Source organism: Megalops cyprinoides, chromosome 24 (assembly GCF_013368585.1).
Source record: "Megalops cyprinoides isolate fMegCyp1 chromosome 24, fMegCyp1.pri, whole genome shotgun sequence".
In the NCBI taxonomy this organism is placed as follows: domain Eukaryota; kingdom Metazoa; phylum Chordata; class Actinopteri; order Elopiformes; family Megalopidae; genus Megalops; species Megalops cyprinoides.
Window position 1 is genome coordinate 16328841 of NC_050606.1, and position 20668 is coordinate 16349508.

General features: G+C 52.2%; 1 protein-coding gene across 1 annotated transcript in view; it reads left to right on the forward strand.

Annotated features, from left to right (window-relative positions):
- LOC118770848 (protein scribble homolog) overlaps positions 1-20668 on the forward strand; it is an 88661-nt gene that overhangs the window by 29773 nt on the left and 38220 nt on the right. The window contains exons 2-15 of the mRNA XM_036518580.1: positions 6586-6703; positions 8119-8197; positions 9635-9724; positions 11053-11109; positions 12462-12525; positions 14119-14193; positions 14618-14762; positions 15096-15214; positions 15563-15762; positions 16472-16638; positions 17684-17811; positions 18315-18437; positions 18864-19046; positions 19697-20041. Coding sequence (XP_036374473.1) covers positions 6586-6703; positions 8119-8197; positions 9635-9724; positions 11053-11109; positions 12462-12525; positions 14119-14193; positions 14618-14762; positions 15096-15214; positions 15563-15762; positions 16472-16638; positions 17684-17811; positions 18315-18437; positions 18864-19046; positions 19697-20041 — 1893 coding nt within the window. The remainder of the gene's footprint in view (positions 1-6585; positions 6704-8118; positions 8198-9634; positions 9725-11052; positions 11110-12461; positions 12526-14118; positions 14194-14617; positions 14763-15095; positions 15215-15562; positions 15763-16471; positions 16639-17683; positions 17812-18314; positions 18438-18863; positions 19047-19696; positions 20042-20668) is intronic.

A 20668-nucleotide genomic window follows, 5' to 3' on the forward strand; every position in this document is an offset into this window, starting at 1 on the left:
GAAAGCAGACAGTGAGTGTTTTAACTGGAGGGAGAACTCATCTTGGACTGTTGGAGTGTGTCGGAGAGCTGGGGCTGGAGTAGGGGACGGAGGCAAGGGTGGGGGCGGGGGGCATATGTGTGTGAATGACCCAGGACAATGGGGATTCCATCCACAGGACAGAGAGAAAGGGGGAAAGCGGGGGTTGACTGCCCCTCTCCCCCCTCCCCACCTCTGCCTTTGTCCAGCGGTGACTAACGCTTGGCCCCATTGCAGTGCGGGCGGAGCAGGAAGCACCGGGAGGCCCGGGCTGGCTGAGGTAGCCCAGGCGTGAGGCCCCGCAGTGCAGGCACTCAGCATGGAAATGTGCAGGTGCCATGCAAACGAGCCGCTGGCGGTACCTGTGTGCAGAGAAGGCCTGGCGTGCCGTGGGGCTCTGACTCTCGCCAGGTCTGGAGAACTTCCTGCTTGAATGTGTGGAGCTGAGAATCGGCTGGACTCCACAGATTCCCCAGCACTGCGGCGAGGACGATAAACGGATTTCAATCGAAACTATGTAGAGAATGTGAAGCGAATGGCGGTCGGTCTCCATAAACACTGGATGAGCGCTGGTCTGGTATCTCCAATGACTAAGTCAGCTAATCTGTACGCGCAAAGACCTGTATTGTGCTGGGGAACAGCATGTACTGCAGTTGACTCTCTGCCAGGCGGTGTGTTGATTCTGCGGACTCTGCACAGCACGGAATTGCAGTCTCGTTCTCTCAGGCCGAGCGCCGGGCGGGCAGTGGCCCGGTACGTCCAATGAACTTATCAGCATTATGGACTCAGTGCTGCGCAATCTCGTTCTCTCCGGCAGTCTGAGCGGAGGGAGGCTTGGATCTGTGCATCCCGCCGCCCGTCGTGCCTTAAGAACGCCGCCACCGCCGCCGTTCCTCCCCCGCCCGGCCGCGGTGTGTGTGCGTCTGGCGCCAGGCACTCTGGGTAACGGCTCGATTCCGGAGCAGCCCAGGAGATAAACAGAGTCACTTGACCAGAACACTGAGCTCTCTGTGCCCCGCGCCCCAACCCCGCCCCTCTCCCTCTCCCTCTCCCCCCCTCTTCTCCTCTCTGCCTTTCTCTCTCTCCCTCCTCTATTTCAGTCTTTCTCTCCGTTAACCCTCTCTTCAGCCCTGTACTTCTCCTCTCCTCCTCTCTTCTGCTTCTCGTGCTTCGAACGGTTCAGCAGGTCAAGCTCAGCTTTTCACCGCAGCCTCTGTCTGCACTCACTGCTACAGGAGAAGCGGGTTAAGCTGCCACTCCTTGGAGAAAGAGTGGAGCCCTCTTTTTCGGTCTCCTTTCTCTTTCTCGTTAACCCTGTAGTGCCCAGTGCAGCAGCGCCCCACATGGCTAACGTAAGGAGGTGAAGTCAGCGAGAACTTTACAGTAGAGAGGAGGATGGCACGTTATTAAACCCCATTAGATTAAGGTTTTTGGTTATGGCGTCCAACAGTTCTCATTGGTTTCTGGACTGAGGGCAATTTTGTGGCTTTCTTTTGGATGTATTAAGGTTGACAGTGTCCCGTGATCGTACAACTTTTATGACAAGCGTTCTCTGGCTTTTATTTCAGCTGGGTGGCCTCTTCAACGCTGTAAAATCGCGCATTAATGCACCAGCACAGAGCGCTGTTATTTAAAGCCATGTTGGGAGGGTACGGTCATAGAGAGAGACTCCTGTTAGTATTCTGTAGGAGCCCCACCATTTCATTCTGCTTCCTGGAACCAGTGCAGTGGTCCAGCTAGTGCTGGGAAATCCCCCAGGACCTGGCCAATCACATTTCTTCCCTCCTAAAAGTGTGCTGCTGCTGTTTGTATGGGGTAACATTGGACTCTGCTTTGAAAGTCATTCCCAGACCTTTCTAAAGTTGTAGTCTGTGTCGCAACAACATTAAATGAACCCCTTTGCTACTTTCTCACATAAGTGGAGTGTCTTTTAACCAGTTTACTGACAAATACCGTAAAGGATAAAGGGCAGGGTGAAACTGGCTGTGGTACCGCCTTTGGCTGTTAAGGTGTTTAGATTAATATGGCTATTTAATTTAATATTTAATATTTAATTTACGTAAACTTATGTTTCAAAGAATGAGAGCCCGCTTGAAACCCCAACACTCTCAAGAAATGCCAGCTGCCATGAGTCTTGATAAGAAAGTCCAAAACTCTAGGTTTTTTTTTTCTTTAGCATTCAAATGCTTGTTAATGATCAAAATATGCTAAACTGTCAAGTGACATCATGGTACGACAATGAAATCTTAAATATCATCCTTGATATCTGGTGTGCATAAAAAGACAAAATTAATAACGTTATGTGCATTTAAAAGTAAAGTTGATTGAAAATATGGAATTTAAAAATAAAATAATCGTCATAATCACCTATTTGGTGAGGGGGCGGGAAAGCCATTAATCTGGCAATCTATTAGAGGGATAATGGGGAGAAACTCCATAAAGACTGCTATCATCTTCCATGTTCTGACTGTTTGAAAACATAAAAATAAAATATCACCAAGATTTATTATTTATTCCTATTGTATTGATTTTGAACTGGTTGCTATTTTTATGCAGAACTGGGTGGAGCTGATGGTATGTTGATAAAGAGCGCATGAAGTAATTATAGATCGGTATGATCTCATGTGTTGATATTGGATGGTCATGTTTACTTTGCAATCTTAGAGCTGTCGTGGCTGGTAATATTTACTCATATTTGTCAAGCAAAAAATGAATCTGTAACGCAATGCCACCATTAGTGTACAGTAACTGTGACCCAGCTCGGAATGGAGATTACAGTAGGGTCTTTGCTAAAGGTAAAGGTGTTCACTTTTACTCGGCTTTTTAACTTTATTTGTTTGTGTGAATGAGTTCCTGTTGTCCCACAGAGAGTTCCTGTTGGTGAGCTGCGAGGGTGATTAGCGGCGTAGTGGGGTTCTGGGGCTGCGGAATGACTGCACGTACGGATTAGCTGACTCGCCACGGTGGCTGTTTTTCTCTTTCACGCCCTCCTTATCTTCCCAGCTGTCACGAGAGAACACCCCGCCCCCCGTCCTTCTGGTGTAAGGCTCCTACCCCCCCACATCATCACTGCCACCACTCCGATTATTCCCCTAACGAGTCCCATGACGAGGGCCGCAGGGCACACGACGCATCTCAGTTAATCCCCCAATCAGGATGTGGTGGGGGCGGGGCGGAGTGGGGCGGGGCCCTGGTGAGGCCTGTGTCCTTCGTGGCTTATTTGGTTGGGTTTTGTTGGGTTTTTGTGTTTCTTTTTGGTTCCCGGAACGTTTTCTTCTGGGCAGCCCCAGCCCGGCCTGTTAACTGACGCGGGGCCGTGATCTTGAAATAACCTTTAAGGTTGGGAGGGCCCCGCAGAATGACAGCTTGCTGCCACGTTATCGGTGGCCATCTCCCCTCAGCGGGTGCGTCACCCCCTGCAAGAGGTGTGGTTTTGAAAGCCGCAGAATATATGTGCGTGTACACGGGCAGCAGTGTAGTGGTAAGGGGCAGGGCTCGTAGCCAAAAGGTTGCCGGTTCGATTCCCTGCTCTGCACTGCTGCTGTAGCCTTGGGCAAGGTCCTTAACCCAGAGTTGCCCCAGTAGATCCTGCTGTGTAAAGGGATAACATTGGGGGAAAAAAAACTGTAACTGAACTCTAGATTAGCACGTCAGCTAAATGACTGTAATGTAATGCATGTGTGCGTGCGTATATGTGTAATTGAGACTGCAGAGCTCCGGGAGTGTGTGGGTGTGTGTGTGTGTGTGTATGAGGAGGTGGGAGGAGTGTGTGCAGAGGTGTGTAGTGTACAGTAACACGTCTCTCTCAGAGTTGTGCTCTCGCGTGTGTCAGCAGGGCAGTCTGAGATACAGTGTTTTTACACCAACCGGCTCTAGCTCACGCCTTATCTCATTCACACAAGCCGTTTGGGACAGTACCATGGCACCATTTTACTGCCTGAATGCTATTCTGTTTAACTTTTTGATCCAATGTAAGACTCACTATGCAGTACGGAGTGAATGAAAGTCCTATCTTTAGAATTCTTAGCATTTCCCCTGACCTGGAAGTGACCTGGAAATGATCAGAGAGACGTAAAGAGTTTGTTCAGATACCCCCTGCTTACATCATCAGGGGGCGGAGCCTGTGTCCAGTGCTGTGCGAAACATGCTTTATTCCTGAGTAAATATTATTCTGGGCACTGGCTGAAGCAGCACCAGAGCACTACAGTGACTGCCAAGAATTCCGGAGGGTGTGTGCGTGCATGGTCCGGCACGCTGTGTGTGCGTGTGTTTGAGTATGACTGCAATGTCAGGTGTGTTCTATCCTGTTCCGACACCAGTGCATCATGGGAAGTGCAGGGTCAGTGTCCCCGCGATGCAGAGTTAGGAGGCTGTTGATGAATGGGCAAGCCGAGGCTGAGTCCCGCTGCAGCAGTGTCTGCCTTTCCCAGCAACCCACGGCCACAGTGCCGGTCAGGGCCTGTCAGTAGGGGGCGGTGTTGGGGCGCTGGAGGAGGAAGTTGGCTGGGGGGTCAGAAGCCCTTAAGACTGCAGCCCCTCCTCCTGCAGGGTCTGTTGCCTACATTATTAAAAGGGGACTCAAAAATACTCTTAAGCAGTGAATGGAGACCTTTGTGAGGGGTGGTCATTGTCCCCTCGGAGGGGGTGATTGCATTACATGAACCACCCTTCAGCTCGGGGGCCGTGTGTCCCCGGAGCTCAGCGGAAAGGGGGGGGGGGGTCGAGACACATGGAAGGAGTCAAAACAAGCCTGAATTAATCCCCTTCAGTCAGAGGGAAACCAGATAGAAGGGGGATGTGTAGGGGCTGGGCCTCTCAGATTTAAAACTTAAAGCTCACAATCGCCTTTTCATTCACTCATTCCCTCCCTGTCTCTCCTCCTCCCTCTCCTTCTCTCCCTCTCTCTCTCTTTCTCTGTCTCTCTCCCTCTGACTGTCTCTTTTCTTCCATCTGTCTCCTCTCTTTCTCTTTCTCTCTCTGCCTCCCTATAAATGGATCTCGAGATCCTCGCTCTTATTTGATAAGAATTAGGTAGGAATTGCCGTGCAGGAGGCGCTTGTGAGGAAGTTGTGTGGGTGCGGGGGGGTGGGGGGTGGGGTCAGGCACACCGAGGGGCCCTTCATGTTTGGGCAGGCCCCCTGGACACCCCGGCAGCACCCCTGTTTTGCTGCATCAGCAGGCACTTAGCGAGCAGCAGTCTTCCCTGCACCGATCTCTGAAATCTCTCCCAAAATATCTGCCCCACCCCACTTCACCCCAGCAGCGGGGGGGCCTCCCTGGCACTGTGCAGACTGGTTTTATACACACGGCCCGGCTGGGTGGGGCGTGCTGTGAGTTGGGGGGGGGGGGGTGTTCCGGTTTCCCATCACCGAAATCTGACACCTTTCACCTGCTACAGAGGGAGTGCCCTGGCAGCAGCCTGGAGCCGGAACACACACACACACACGCACAACACACACACGCACAACACACACACACACACACACACACACACACACACACACACACACACACACACACACACACACACACAGCAGAGTCTAGACACTCCTGGTATCCGGTATACCCCACTGTTACCTTTAACCAGTACAAACACCTTATACCTTCTAACACAGTAGAGTGCAGTTTATACTATGTCTGGCATTGAATACAATTTACTGTCTAATATTGACCCAGTATAGATGAGCATCTCTTACCATACACAAGACCATGCAATATCACTCATACAGTTATTTATTATAACTGTTGTTCTGACGGTAGACTGTAGAAGTGTACCTAATCTGTTTCAGTGCAGCGGTCCCTTGTAAAATATACCTAACTGTACATCATTCACTTTATTGCAATCTGTCACACAACAGGCTGTGTTTCAATTTGATAGAACAGTAAAACTCCTGAGATACTATGTTGGAAGAGATATAAAGGAAAATTATAAAATGGCGTCTGGTTAACAACCCACCTCCTGGATTTCCCTCAAAGGCTTTCAGAGCATCAGCTTTCATTTGATTTTGCTTATTGACGTGACGTTCTTTGAGGCAGTTGAGCATGTTCCAGAACCAGGAATTCCTTAAAGTTCCGTTCTGTGTTCTTTTTCCCTGAAGCTCCTTCTTATCCCCTTTGCTTATTCAGAGGATTTGTGCTCTGTGCCTATAGGATTTTAAAAAAATGAATGAACTGGAAAGCAGTTTGAGTGCGTTTCCTGGCACTCCTCTTGTTCTTGTGAAAGAATCTCTTGAATGCAGGCCTTGAACAACTGCGCCGTGGAGAGGGCTAGACTTAGCAGCCCCCGGCCAGCCGTCTCTAAATCACTTAAGTTTTAGTCGGCTCTGTGTGCTGTCTGCCACCAGCAACTGACCCTGGGCCTGCTTACCGGGACAAACTATCCGGTCTTTGTCCCGGTCTCAACCGTTTTGTGAAAAATCGACTGATCCGGGGTCAGTTCTGATGGTCCTGTATGGGCACTGGGGTGTTTTGATGCTATAAGTGTAAAATGTCTGATTATCAGATAGGATATTTATCACAACAGCACTCTAAACGCCTGCATATCTTCCTCCTTCCCTCTCCTTGCAGCCCTTCTTCCGGCTGTTGAACCTGCGGAAACTCGGCCTCAGTGACAATGAGATCCAGAGACTGCCGCCAGAGGTGGCCAACTTCATGCAGCTGGTGGAGCTGGATATCTCCAGGAACGGTGAGGGAGAGCGTGCGCGCACACACACACACACACACACACACACACACACACACATATACATACGCTCCCTAATGCATGTGCACATGCACACTTTCGGTTTAGGGATTCCACATGCAAAGATAATATGTTATGTGCATGCGGACCATTCTATGCAGTGGCCTCCAGTGATCAGCCCTGCATCTGTGGTCTGATAAGCCCGTTGTCTGTGATTAAGTGCTGTGACAGCGTACCTGTGTTTGAAATTTTCACACAGGCTGTTATAGATGATTGAATTGTTTTTCCTGTGGTCTAACAAGTAGTGTGAATTAACTTGTGTGTTGTTGGGTAATGTAGACCTTTTCTGGTCACTGTTCACTGTCTGACAGATTCAAACCGTAGCAGTTCCTAAACCAGCGAACCAACTGTAGCTTCGACCAAAACGCATCATTTTTATCCGAACAGCAAGTCAATAGAGCTTCCCAGTCTGTCTGTAGGAGCTCTTGTTGAGCAAGAGGACAAGAGATGATATCCAGACTTTATGAAATGGCTCTTGCGTTATATGTCTGCAGTTTCGCAAAAACTTCCGGTCGTTTCTTGAGAGCTATTCCCATCACTTCTTTGGAAAAAGGTCTGAAATGATGGATTGCCAGATTACATAGAGCAGCTGGCATTTGCGAGAGCAGAGGTGTTGGCATTGTCCTATCGGTATGCACCGAGACAGTCTGGACAAGTCCCGGCATCGATCCCGCCGTGCACCGAGTACCTCCTCAGGGCCAGGAGAGAAGTGTGGAGTCAGAGCTGGTCCGGCCTCTGAGCTCAAAGCCAGAGGGTGAGGGGTTTGGATCCCAGGTCCTGGGTACAGACACTGGTGTTGTGCTCTCGTGAAAGGCGGCTTACTTGGTTTAAATGAGTTTTCACACCACCACGGTTAGCAGGACCTGCAAAGACAGAAGTGTATGGCATTGGTCTTACTTAATTTCTTGCTGGCCACCCTTTCCTGGCTGTGGTATACAGGGCAATAGGACGGTAAATCTGATGTCTTAAATACACAATTATTTAAGAACGTTAATCAAAGTGCCCGCTGATAAGCTCCACAGCATTCTTCCATGTGGAGGTGAACCCATAACCCTCTGGTTAAAAGCCCGGTTGCTTAAATGCCATGCCACACTGCAGCCCAGGTGTGACATTTTTGACATTTGAATGACATTAGTCTCACAGGTTTGCAGACAGGGCAGCTGATTTGGCGGGTCTGGCCCGCGTGGAGATTGGGGTCACTGTGGGCCAGCAGTCCTGTCTGCTTCAGGCGGGTCCCCAGAGCTCGCCCAGCCATCTGGCACTCGTTAAAACAGAACCTGAAAATGTACGCAATGCTGGAAATGACAAACTCCTTTTCTTGCCCCCCCCCCCCTTCCTCTTTCTTTCTGAATCTGCAGACATTCCCGAGATCCCCGAGAGCATTAAGTTCTGCAAGGCGCTGGAAATCGCAGACTTCAGTGGAAACCCCCTCTCCAGGTCAGCCCGGTGGTGCAGGCCAGCTCGCCCGGGTGACTCACACGGGAGCGCGGCCAGTACCATATGTCACCGTGGGGGGGGGGGGGGGGGGATGTGGCAGGGGTACACTACAAAGAGAGAACCATAGGCAAGTCATCAGCCCTCCGAGGCCAGAGTTCCCTGTGTAACTGGAAGCAGCCCCTCAATCATAAGCTAACGAGTTTTGCATGGCCCTGCGGCCTAAGAAGACAAAGCCTCCGTTTGTGGCGAGCTGGGGTAGGATGTGTACTTTTCACCGTGATTTGATTAAGCGCACGATGAGCACAAGCATGAAGGAGCTGACACATTCGGCAGGCTCGCAGAAATCCTGCCGGCCTGGCCAAAAACGCTGCTCTTCAGCCTACACGCTGAACGCCCGAGGAGAAGCTCTCAGAATGAAGTATGGCCAGTCGGCTTTGCGGATCTTTCCGAGATGAGAACACGAGATGAGAACTGTACCCGCGCTGAAGTGAACTCTGTGATGTAATCAGGAGGTTCCGCGGCCAATCGCGTTTCACAGAGCTGCTTCCCGGTGTTCTGTGGGCCGAGTATTCCTTTGGTGCGGTGTAGTCTGTGCTCTGAGTCTTGGATGGGTGCCTCCCAGCGTATTTAGTGCAAGTGGTCAAGGCAAATATTTAGACCCTTTTGATTGCTCGCGCTGTTAGCTTACAGCTCGCATGCGAGTTTACTCAGGTATTCCCGAAAAACAGGAAGGGCTCCCTCCCCGCCCCTGGGGTTTGTGTAAACACTCGCGCTCCCGCGTTGCCACGTTGGAACCGCAGCTCCGGCCAAAGAAACAACGCCCCTCCCCCCCCGGGTCAACACTGCAACAAGCTCACACGTTCCCCCTTTTTATCACGTCCCGTGTCCGAAATCAGGGGCGATTAGCTGTGAAATCACTCACAGAGACGGGGTGTGGGGGGTGGGGGGATCGTGGCTGCGATTGCACCAGCTTACAGAGTGTTGCGTGCTTCCCACACAAAGCCGCGGCGTATCGGTTTCCAAAGAGCCCTTTCAAGAAAGCGCCTGGGGGGCGCCGAGCGATTTGGCGCTTTGCGCGGGGCTCGGCTGAGTAAGTCTTTTCAAACGGCGCACCGAGAGGCTGGATTTGTTTACGTGTCGGAAGATGATGCGGAAGAGAGCGGTGTCGGGGCCTTTCTCTCCCCGCCGCTCCTGAGCTTGTGTAAGGAAGCCTCCTCACCCCTCCAGCGTTGCCGCTCCGCTGGAACGAGCAGGAAGTGAGCCGCACTGCCAGCCGCCTCATACACCGACAGGCAGAATCGCTCAGTCTTTGGCCAAGTAATGCTCTTGCTTTAGTAGGACCAGTGGAGGAACTGTGTGTAGTAGTGATTTTTCTTCCTCTCCCTCTCTCTCTGTGCCTCTCTCCCTCTGCCTCTCTATCTCTCTCTCTCCCTCCAGACTGCCGGATGGCTTCACCCAGCTCCGAGCTCTGGCCCACTTGTCTCTAAACGATGTGTCTCTGCAGGCATTGCCAAACGACATTGGCAAGTGAGTACAAATTTCTCAATGCACACACACACGCACGCACACACACACAGTTGCACACATACACACATAAGCACGCACTCATGCACATACGGACTTGCACAACTACACGCACTCTGTCGCACAGATGTGCACAAACCTACACACACGTCCTCGCACGCATAAACACTCTCACACACACATGCCCACGTGCCTAATGAAGCGCATGCTCTCTCACATTCACACACTGTTCCTGTGTATCTCTCTTAGACACACACACACACACACACACAAATCAGTAAGAACGCCACTCCTCAGCATTGCCACTGGCACGAGCGGGGACCCATGGGGAACCGGGCCCGGGCGACAGCTGAATCCTTCAGCAGAGCGTTTAACACCTCCGTTTCCCAGTCCGCTCATCCTCCCGCAACTCTCCATCCCCTCACAGAACAGGCAGTCTCCGTGTGGGCTTTCCAAAGGCTCTGTGCTCGCACTCGCGTATTCCCAGCGGTGCTAATGTTCTCTGTCTGCGCTAACCGCTGCCCCACGTCTTTCCCTCCCACGCCTTAGCGCTCCCGCTCCTACCCGCGCCAGGCGGCCCGGCCTTGCTTTATATGCAGCAGGCTGTGCTTTGGTGCGCTGTTGCAAGTCGACGCGCCGGTGGAGACTCGAGCGACGGGGAGAGTTGGTCGGAGAGCGTGACGGGAGCAGCTCCGTTTAAGCGAGCGCTGGGGCGCGTGTTTAGGCCTGACAGCGCTGGTGTCCGCGCTGATGCGCTGAGACGGGGCGTTTAGCGGGCAGCGCGCGCTCTCCCTCACGCCCTGTCCTGTGCTGACCTGCTCCACCCCGCGGACGGCCACACCGCTGGCAGGGCGGGACCGTGTCACCCGCTTGAAGCATCGCTGTGGTAACAGCAGTCCTGCGACTGCCACCACCGTGTTAACAACAGGTCCGCGACTGACTCACACCCGCCGTGTGCCATGAGCTTGGCGATTGCGTGCACACGCACATTCACGAACATACTCGCCCTTTGCAGCTCCTTGTCATGCTCTTTGCTGGACCTGTCTTCAGTCGAGCTCCACATTTTCTGCTAACGCAAACTCCCCAATCTGTACCACCTACGTCACAGCCGACAGACTCCTCCCATTCTGAATCTTCACATGAGCGAGGCCTGACTACGTTATGCGCTTTCACCCTAAAGAATGAAGGACCTCGGGCTGCCATTGCTGGAGGACATAGTTTTGGCCGTCAAGGTGAAATGGCCAACGTTACTGTTGCCATGTCACCCCTCCTGAAACTGCTAAGCAGGCTGTTATCGACTGGCTAAATGTGGTGTTTTCGTGTGTTCACAGCTTGGCCAACCTAGTGACGTTTGAGCTGCGGGAGAATCTTCTGAAGTCCCTGCCCACGTGAGTAACCTTCCCCCCCCATCCCCCACCCCGCTGGGCGTGCAGACGCTGACCCTGACCTCCGCTTAGCCTGCGGAACCCTCCACACCAACACAATCGCGCAGACGCTCTTGCACAAAGCCGTGCCTAAAGCCTGGAAAACCGCCAAGTGAAACTCTCCTTGGCTGCCTCCGCCACCGGCAGCACCTTCTCACACGCTCAGCACATATGAAACGTGAAATATGTGACGCGCGGAGCCGAGGGAGCCACGGCTATGGTCACGTCTGCTCCCTGTGACACATTGAAATATGAGAGAGGCCTATTTTATCGCACTAAGGGGGACGATTCTTTGAATTGCTTTTCCAGCAAATGCCTCACCAGTTCATATAGCACAAAATATAGCCTACGTTAGCGTTTAGCGTGCCCATTACTCAATATCTGATCCTGGGGTTTTCCACTGTAAAATCGTGGAGTAGAGTTTGGCTTCAGGTGAAAGCAAGTGCATGATGAGATATGGACAATGATAGCACAATGTTAGATGTATTATTATTAGTAGTTGTAGCAGCAGCAGTAGCAGTAGCATATTGTGCTCAGCAGATGCTTAGACTATTTTGCATAGTTTACATACTTTATTTTTACATTATCCATTTATACAGCTGGATATTTAATGAGTTAAGTGCTCAATTAGGTGCCTGAGGGTACAGCATCAATGACCTTAAAAACTGAACAGGCATGCAAGCCGTGTTCCTTACATCGTCACCATGGGGATATACTGTGTACTTTGTGCAGTACCAGCCTTCAGTAGCCTGCCTTGTCAGTGGCGTATCGGACTTCTTAGGTCAGTTTTTAGAGTGTGTAATGGGTTTACGCAGTGGCCGGTGTGACCGCCCACTGCTAAGCCGGCCCCCTGGCCGATTCCATAACAATGCACACCCCATTGCGTAACTCCATTTGTAGGGGGGGAAAAAACATCCTCATTTAAGTTGTATTTCCTCATAAGGTTTTTTCCTCTAAGCTTTTTTTAAAAAGTTTTCACTGAACTGAAACCGCTCTCAAAGTGAAAAAGGAAGTGGATGCTAAACTCACAATAGATAGTTATTTTATCTGGTGTGATGTGTAGAAGGGCAAAGAGATTAGCCTTGGTGTAGCCTTTGTTTCCATTTTCAGGTACCTGTGAACACATGAAAAATTATAATTACATGTTGTTTGCATGCGTCCTGCATTGATTGGCAGCTTGACTGACAAAGCAGACCTCAGAGATGCTTAGACCGGTGAGGGCGAAAGGCTAATGTTTAATCGATAGATGCGGTAAGGCAGCACCGCGTCATGTAATCCGATCCTCCCCCCAACCGTCTCTCTGTCCCCCTCTGCAGGTCCCTGTCCTTCTTGGTGAAACTGGAGCAGCTGGATCTCGGCAGCAATGAGCTGGAAGTGCTGGTAAGCGCCGCTGACCTCAGATCAGTCCTGATTTTCTGAGTCTAAGGCGCACAATGCGGTCGCCACGGCTCCGACAGAGCTCAAGGTTACCCTCCCTTCGCGGGGTTAATTATGAGAGGGAGCGTCAGCGGCGCCTCCTTAAGAGGCTGATCTCAGCGCGGGGCGTAAATCCGCAGCTCGCGGCAGCCTCTCGGCAGAGCGTCCGCCGTGTTCGGCGCGAGGAACAGCGTGTCCCCTCGCCAGCGTCTCGCCCTCTTCTCCTTGCTCCGCACTGTAGTCTGCTGAAAGGAGAGCATAGCCCCCCCCCCCCCGGCTCTCCCCCATCGAACACAGACCCGTCCCACCAGTTTTACAGATTAATCCACACAGCGAGTCGCTGAAATCAGACAGCATTCCGCCAACAGAGGAGAGGCGTAGGAGACGTTATACGAAGGAGAAATGTTCGTCTAAAAGTAAAAGTTTATTTTAGTGTGCGTTTGGCATTCGTGGCAGGCGGTATGCAGGATAACTGCAGAGGAGTTTCTGTGTCCCTCGGGCTCTTGTGGAGGCAGGGGCGTTCAGGGCGGCTGGCAAAATGGAGAATGCGGTTAGTCAGCAGCTGCCAGGTGATTGACACGTGGCGGATTGGAGCTCACCCGAATATGAAGGTGCCGTTGTGGTAGCCGAACGAGGCATTCGAACTCGCTCCTCGTATGTGGTCCTCAAGGCTGTCGCCCGTGGGCGTATAGTTAGCGCTGACTTGGGAGAGGAAATCCAAGCATTCTGGGGTTTTACTGAGAGGGCTGGCAGGGGGAACAGCGGGGTCTAGCCGACTGAGGGGCTACGGGGCGCAAATCCCTCGGCACCCTTCCCGTGAGCCCAAAGGCTTCACCTGAAGCGAAAATCCAGCTCTGGAATGTGGAACCAGAATGTGAACCAGGCGAGACTTGTGTCGGGGCGTCTGTTGAACGCATTACTGAGGTAACGCTCGTCAGGGGCCTGTCCATCTTTCATGTTCTGCTGAGTCTCTGCGCTGGGGCTCTTGGCCTGAGAAACACCATAGACATCATTTCTCTTCTCCTTTGTGGGTTTCATGTTTCTGTGCAAGAGTAGCTTTATTCAGCTGCATTCAATAAAGACTTCATTATAAAGGTTAGTGAAGCGAGCAACTGGGCCTTTGAGGGCACCATGGTCTGTTCTCTCAAAATACCTAAAACATTAGAGCTGTTATTTAGCATGCGTTTATAATAGATCCTTGAGTAAGTCAGTAGGTGTTTAAAAGATGAACCTCGGGGAAAGTATGTAGTTAGCCATGCAAAGACAGAAGACATAACTGCTTCTCTGGGGTTATGTCTTCACGGGTAATCCGAGCTGTGTTTGAGTTGTTGTACGGGCAGTGAAACTGGACTTTCTAGGTTAAGTGTTGACTTCAACGAAGGCACTGCAGACGTAGCTTGGGCTCACCCACAGTGCTGATGCTACTGTGCATCTGACTGAACGCGCGTGGTCCCTCAAGCAGAACCCGCTGGGGTCCGACACACGCCACCCGGTCTTGCGTCGGGTGACGTTACGGACGATGACCGTGTCCCGTCTCTCCCTCTTTCTCCTCTACAGCCGGACACACTGGGGGCGCTGCCCAACCTCCGGGAGCTGTGGCTCGACCGGAACCACCTATCCCAGCTGCCACCGGTCAGTATGGCTCACCGCTGATTGGACAGAGTCAGACCCTATGAGTCTGTCTAATAATGGGCAGGGCTTCTTTCTGTGTTCTTGGGGCTTTAAGTGGTAAACATGGTCCCGTTTAAATTTTAAACAGGACTGTGCTAAATGCCAGCTTAATAGAGATTAAACATTAACACGATCATTGCAGGAAGTCGATATGCAGGTATTGTAGGAAGCCAAGATGGAGGATGTGTGCGGAAGTGGGGTCTGAGCCGGTGATTATTGTCTGCGGAGGGTTGATACAGTACCTGCAAATGCACACAGAGACACAAACCCAAGTTCATGTGTATGTGTATGCCTGTGTCTGCTGTGTGTGTGTGTGTGTGTGTGTGTGTGTGTGTGTGTGTGTGTGTGTGTGTGTGTGTGTGTGTGCGCATTTGCGTGTGTGCAGGAGCTGGGGAACCTTCGGAGGCTGGTGTGTCTGGACGTGTCAGAGAACCGTCTGGAGCAGCTGCCCCCGGAGGTGAGCGGCCTGGTGGCCCTGACCGACCTGCTGCTGTCCCAGAACCTGCTGGAGGTGATCCCCGACACCATCGGTGAGAGCGCCTTATGCTGCACTAAGCACACTGCAGTCAGTCTCAGTCAGGCTTTTACCCAGAGTTCACCAGGGCAGGAGCTGGTTACTTACCACTACAGTCACTGACTCCACAAGCCAAAATCCTAGAGTTGTTGCTGCACTGAAGGAAAGAAGGCCCATTGGTCCGGGAAAGTAGGGCTTTTGAAGAGAGTTACACTGACGCCCCCTACTGGGAGAACACTGCTACTTGCTGCGGTAACCTGTAAGCTAAAGGTTGCAGCCACGGACCCATTACCAGAGCTTCACTTCCCGCAGTGTAGAGCGGTTCTGAGGGCATTGTTCGTCCCGACAGGCGCCCTGAAGCAGCTGTCCATCCTGAAAGTGGACCAGAACCGGCTGACCCACCTGACGGACTCCATCGGGGAGTGCGAGAACCTGTCGGAGCTGATGCTGACAGAGAACCTGCTGCAGGTAACATCCCGTCCCCGTCCCTTCCGATCCCGTCCCGCCAAGACGCTCCTTTCTCACCTCTGTCTGCCTGTGGCTCTTTGGCTCAGTGCGAAATGTGTCAAATTCAACCTGGAGGTTGTAGGCTTGAGGCCCTTGTGGGGCACAGCTGCCATTGGGTGTTTGACTCGTATCTAGCTGTGGTCTTATCAAACTCAGTGAAACCGTATTGCACCACGTGAACGCACATTAAAACACATAAAGCCCATATGAGGCCATTTTGTCGCTTTGTGTTCCCCTGACCCCGGTTCTGTCCTCCCTTCCTCAGCCCTCCGACTTTATTCTGTTCTTCCGTCTTCTCCTCTCCTCCAGAGTCTTCCTCGCTCTATGGGCAAGCTGAAGAAGCTCACCAACCTGAACGTGGACCGTAACCGGCTGTACAGCGTTCCCGCGGAGCTGGGGGGGTGTGCCAGCCTCAACGTGCTCTCACTGCGGGACAACCGCGTGGGCAAGCTGCCCGCCGAGCTAGGGGGCGCCACTGAGCTGCATGTGCTGGACGTGGCGGGGAACAGGTAACATACGCACGCGCACACACATGCATACATACATACATATATGTACACACACACACAAGCGCATACACGCATACATACACAAACGCATACAAAAACATAAACACTGGCATGCACACACTCACACAGTGGCATACCAGGTGAACTTGATATGTGTGTTTGTGCATCCTGGAGGATTTCAAAGAATACTTCAAATGTGGTAAACCTAATAAAGTCATGATATGTCATGACATATCGTGTGTATAAAAGCATACTATAGCAACACACCCTGCCACTAATCAAGGCTTCATTCAGCCCCTGTATCTCATTTGCCTGTCTTTGCTGGAGAACACTTATTTACACAAAAGTTACCGTGTGAACCCGTTGAGTGCTATTCAGTCTCTGAATTGTCTTTATATCACTCAGTACACAGCCCTCTCAAGTCAATGGAGTCATAGACTGTTAACATTGAGGAAGGGTAAGCTTCCTCCTTTCCTTCCTGGCCCAGGAAAGGAGCCGTGCTCGCCCTGTAAGTGGGTGATCTAAGCAGCTACAGAGACTGAATGTTCGTTTCAATAATGCAGGGACAGGCTTTTAATTCTAGAGTAAAATATCCTGTTACTGTTGAAGGACAGGCCTTTTGTTGTGCTCCTGGACAGAGAGTGGGTGTGTCCAGTTCTGACCCCTCCCCACACCGACTCCACCCACTTTCTGTCTGACCTATCCCCAGGCTCCAGAACCTCCCCTTCTCCCTGACCAATCTGAACCTGAAGGCCATGTGGCTGGCAGAGAACCAGTCTCAGCCCATGCTCAAGTTCCAGACGGAGGATGACACACGTACCGGGGAGAAGGTGCTCACCTGCTACCTGCTCCCCCAGCAGCCTTCCCCCAGCCTCGGTAAGGCCTCCCTCTCTCCCTCACTTCTTCTCTCTCTGTCTCTCTCCTGCTCTCTTGCTCTCTCTCTCTCTTTGTCCCCTTCTGTCCCTCTCTCCCCGTCTCTCCATCTCTTATTCCCTCTCACCCTCTCTCTCTATTTCTCTCTTGCCCCCTTTCCCTCTCTTCCTGCCTCTACTTCTGTTTCTCACTCCCATCCTCACTCTCTGCCTCCTCCACCTCTCTCCCTCTTTCTCTTCTCCTCTCTCACCCTATCTCCCTCTATTTCTCTCTCACCCCCTCCCTCTATTTCTCTCTCACCCTCTCTCCCTCTATTTCTCTCTCACCCCCTCCCTCTATTTCTCTCTCACCCTCTCTCCCTCAATTTCTCTCTCACCCTCTCTTCTTCTATTTCTCGCTCTCGCCCTCTCTCTCTCTCTTCCCGCCCCCCGCCCCACTTTCTCACTCCTCCACCTCTCTCCCTGTTTCCCCTCTCCTCTCTCTCTCCCCCTCTCCCTCTTTCTCTCTCCATCACGATCTTTCTCTCCGTTTCTCTCTGTCCTGATTTCTCTCTTTCTTCATCTCCCTCTTTTTCACGCTCTCGACCCTAATCTCCCTGGCTCTGGTATCGCTGTCACACGCTCACGCGTATTACACAGGGGCGAACACACTCGCACACACTCACACGCGCTCGCAGCCTTGTGACTGAGCCCGCATGTTAATCTGCTCCTCCATCTGTTTCAGGTCTGTATAATATCAGCTTATCTGCCTGCCGCAAGAGCGTCTGTAAATGACTTGCTGTGTCAGCTAAATGAACAGCAGCAACATTACTGCATATCTGAAGCAGTCGCTCTTCGCTAACGTAGGATAATAACAGTAGCACAGAAGCACCGCATGGCGTTGACAGTGCTGTCGTTCTCAGTCAGAGATCCTCAAGCGTTGCTCTGTGGAAACGCTGGTGTAATCGAGGGTTGTAAAAATGTTCAGAAAATGTCCCCCGTTCCGAACACTTTGCGGTGCTGAAAGTGTCGCTGCGGCCCCCTTCACCCCCGTCCCCTCTGTGCGACAGAAAACCTGCTGCAGAACAGCGTGGACGACAGCATCACCGACACCAACCTGAACCGCGTGTCCGTCATCCACTTCCAGGACGGCGCCAAGGACGAGGAGGATGACGAGGAGAAGGACGCCGAGCGCAGGGTGGGTGGGGCGCTGGTGCACTGTTCCCCAGGCCTTGGTGGTGAATGACAGTGCGTGGGTTGGACTGAAGTGATGAGTGTTAGCGGCCTGTGCTCCAGGCCTCCGTAGACTCTGCGGCTGTGTGTGTCAGTGTTAGCGCCCTGTGCTCCAGGCCTCCGTAGACTCTACGGCTGTGTGTGTCAGTGTTAGCGCCCTGTGCTCCAGGCCTCAGTAGACTCTACGGCTGTGTGTGTCAGTGTTAGCGCCCTGTGTTCCAGGCCTCAGTAGACTCTACGGCTGTGTGTGTCAGTGTTAGCGCCCTGTGCTCCAGGCCTCAGTAGACTCTGCGGCTGTGTGTGTCAGTGTTAGCGCCCTGTGCTCCAGACCTCAGTAGACTCTATGGCTGTGTGTGTCAGTGTTAGCGCCCTGTGTTCCAGGCCTCAGTAGACTCTGCGGCTGTGTGTGTCAGTGTCAGCGCCCTGTGCTCCAGACCTCAGTAGACTCTATGGCTGTATGTGTAACAGGGTTTGCAGCGGAGAGCAACGCCTCACCCCAGCGAGCTGAAGGTGATGAAGAAGGTGATCGAGGAGAAGAGGAATGAGGCGTACACAGCCCGGCCTGACGAGGAGGACAGCCCCGACACTGAGGTTCTGTACACACACACACACACACACACACACACACACACACACATACACAGTAACACATATGCATATACAGTAAGAAACACATGCAGCACTGTACACACACACAGTACCACACAGGCATGTACAGTAAGATATACACACATGTACAGCATCACATAAACATATATAATACTTGCACTCTGCTTACTTAAAAGGTAGCTGCTTCTTTATGGGAAACCTTATGTGATATCGTCCTGTACCTACAGACAACCCTCATCAAATAACACCTTCACACTGCTGGCATTTTCACAAGTGTCGGTGTTACGCTGTTATCTTGGGCCTGTTCCAGTCTCAGGAAGAGCCTTTTAATCACGCGTGGTGATTACGGGTAATTTGCTCAGTGCCATGTTTCTCTGGGGGGGTGACATCACCGCTGTGCCCGTGCAGGAGAAGCGCCTCAGCGGGCTGTCCAATCAGAGCCAGGACTCCCACGCTTCCAGCAGCACTGCATCCGCAGGCTCCAACGAGGAGAGGCGGGGCCTGAGCACCACGTGGGCGGAGCCAGTCAACGGGCAGGGCCACGAGGAGGACGGGGAGGAGCCGGATGAGATGGAAGACGAATATATCGAGGTATCCTCTCGAATTGCATGGCCATGTTTTTAAGTGTATAAAGGGAAAGGGGAGCAGGGCTGGTAACCTAAAGGCTGCTGGTTTGAATCCCTGCTGGGGACAACAACAGGGCCCCAGCAGGGATTCAAACGGGCAACCTTTCGGTTATGAGTCCTGCTCCTTAACCACTATGCTACACTGGCAGCCCATTTTGTGCCCCACAGTTGCTTCAGTAACTATTCAGCTGTATAAATGGATAACATGTAAAAACCTATGTAAGTCACTCTGGATAAGAGCATCTTCTGATGTGATGTAATGGAATGGAATCTCCTGTACCGGTTATATCTCTCTCTCTCTCTCTCTCTCTCTCTGTCACTGTTTCATTCCCTCAGTAACTCTCTCTCTCTCTCTCTCTCTCTCTCTCTGTCACTGTTTCATTCCCTCAGTAACTCTCTCTCTCTCTCTCTCTCTCTCTCTCTCTCTCTCTCTCTCTGTCACTGTTTCATTCCCTCAGTAACTCTCTCTCTCTCTCTCTCTCTCTCTCTCTGTCACTGTTTCATTCCCTCAGTAACTCTCTCTCTCTCTCTCTCTCTCTCTCTCTCTCTCTCTCTCTCTCTCTGTCACTGTTTCATTCCCTCAGTAACTCTCTCTCTCTCTCTCTCTCCCCGCAGCCCACAGTGCACTTTGCCGAGGAGCCCATCATCCGCGGGGGCGAGGAGGACGAGGAGGGTGGCGAGGAGGACGAGGAGGCGGACGGGGAGCGCAGCGACGAGGACCCGCCGCCCGCGCCGCCCGCCGAGAAGCAGCGGCTGATCCGCAAGGACACGCCGCACTACAAGAAGCACTTCAAGATCACCAAGCTGCCCAAGCCCGAGGCGGTGGCCGCGCTGCTGCAGGGCTTCACCCGGCCGCAGTCCGACCGCGAGGACGAGGACGAGCCCGAGGGCCCCCGCCAGCCCGACGCCGAGGACAGCGCGCTGGCCGACCGCACCAACGCCTCCCTGCAGCCCATCAAGGTAGGAGGGGCCGGGGCGGGGCGGGGCGAGCGTAGGGGGCGGTGCTTCAGTCAAGAGGAGAAGCTCGCCTGCAGCTGGAGAGCCCTCATTCCAAATAAAGGAGCACTGATTGAGTGATTTATTCACTTTTCGTTCACACAGAAAGTTACAGTGAAGAATCTTGACGTGATGCCAGTGCGGACCAAGGCAGCACACTATGTCTGTAAACCTTAGCTCCTTTCCCTCACCGCATCTGCAGACATAGATAGATCCTCATGATTGCATTCCACATGCAACAGCAGACTTCCACACAGTACATAATACTCACATCAAGCACACAATACACAAATGCTTGCTGTCATGCAACTGCTAGATGGGCCTATTATAGATTTACAAGTTCCCATCAATACGTGCCAATAAATCATTATTGCACCGGACATTGCAATTCTAACACAAAGGTGTGTAACGTGAATGGCACTTCAGAGGCAACACAATGCTCGGGACCTCAAGTGGCGCTCCGTAGCTAGGTTGCAATGAGTGATGTTATCGTATGGAAATACTGCGATCCCAGTTCCTTCCACCGATACTGCATCAGGGTTCTGCTTGGATAAGATTTGCCTGTTAAATCAACTCTAATGAAGCGGCAAA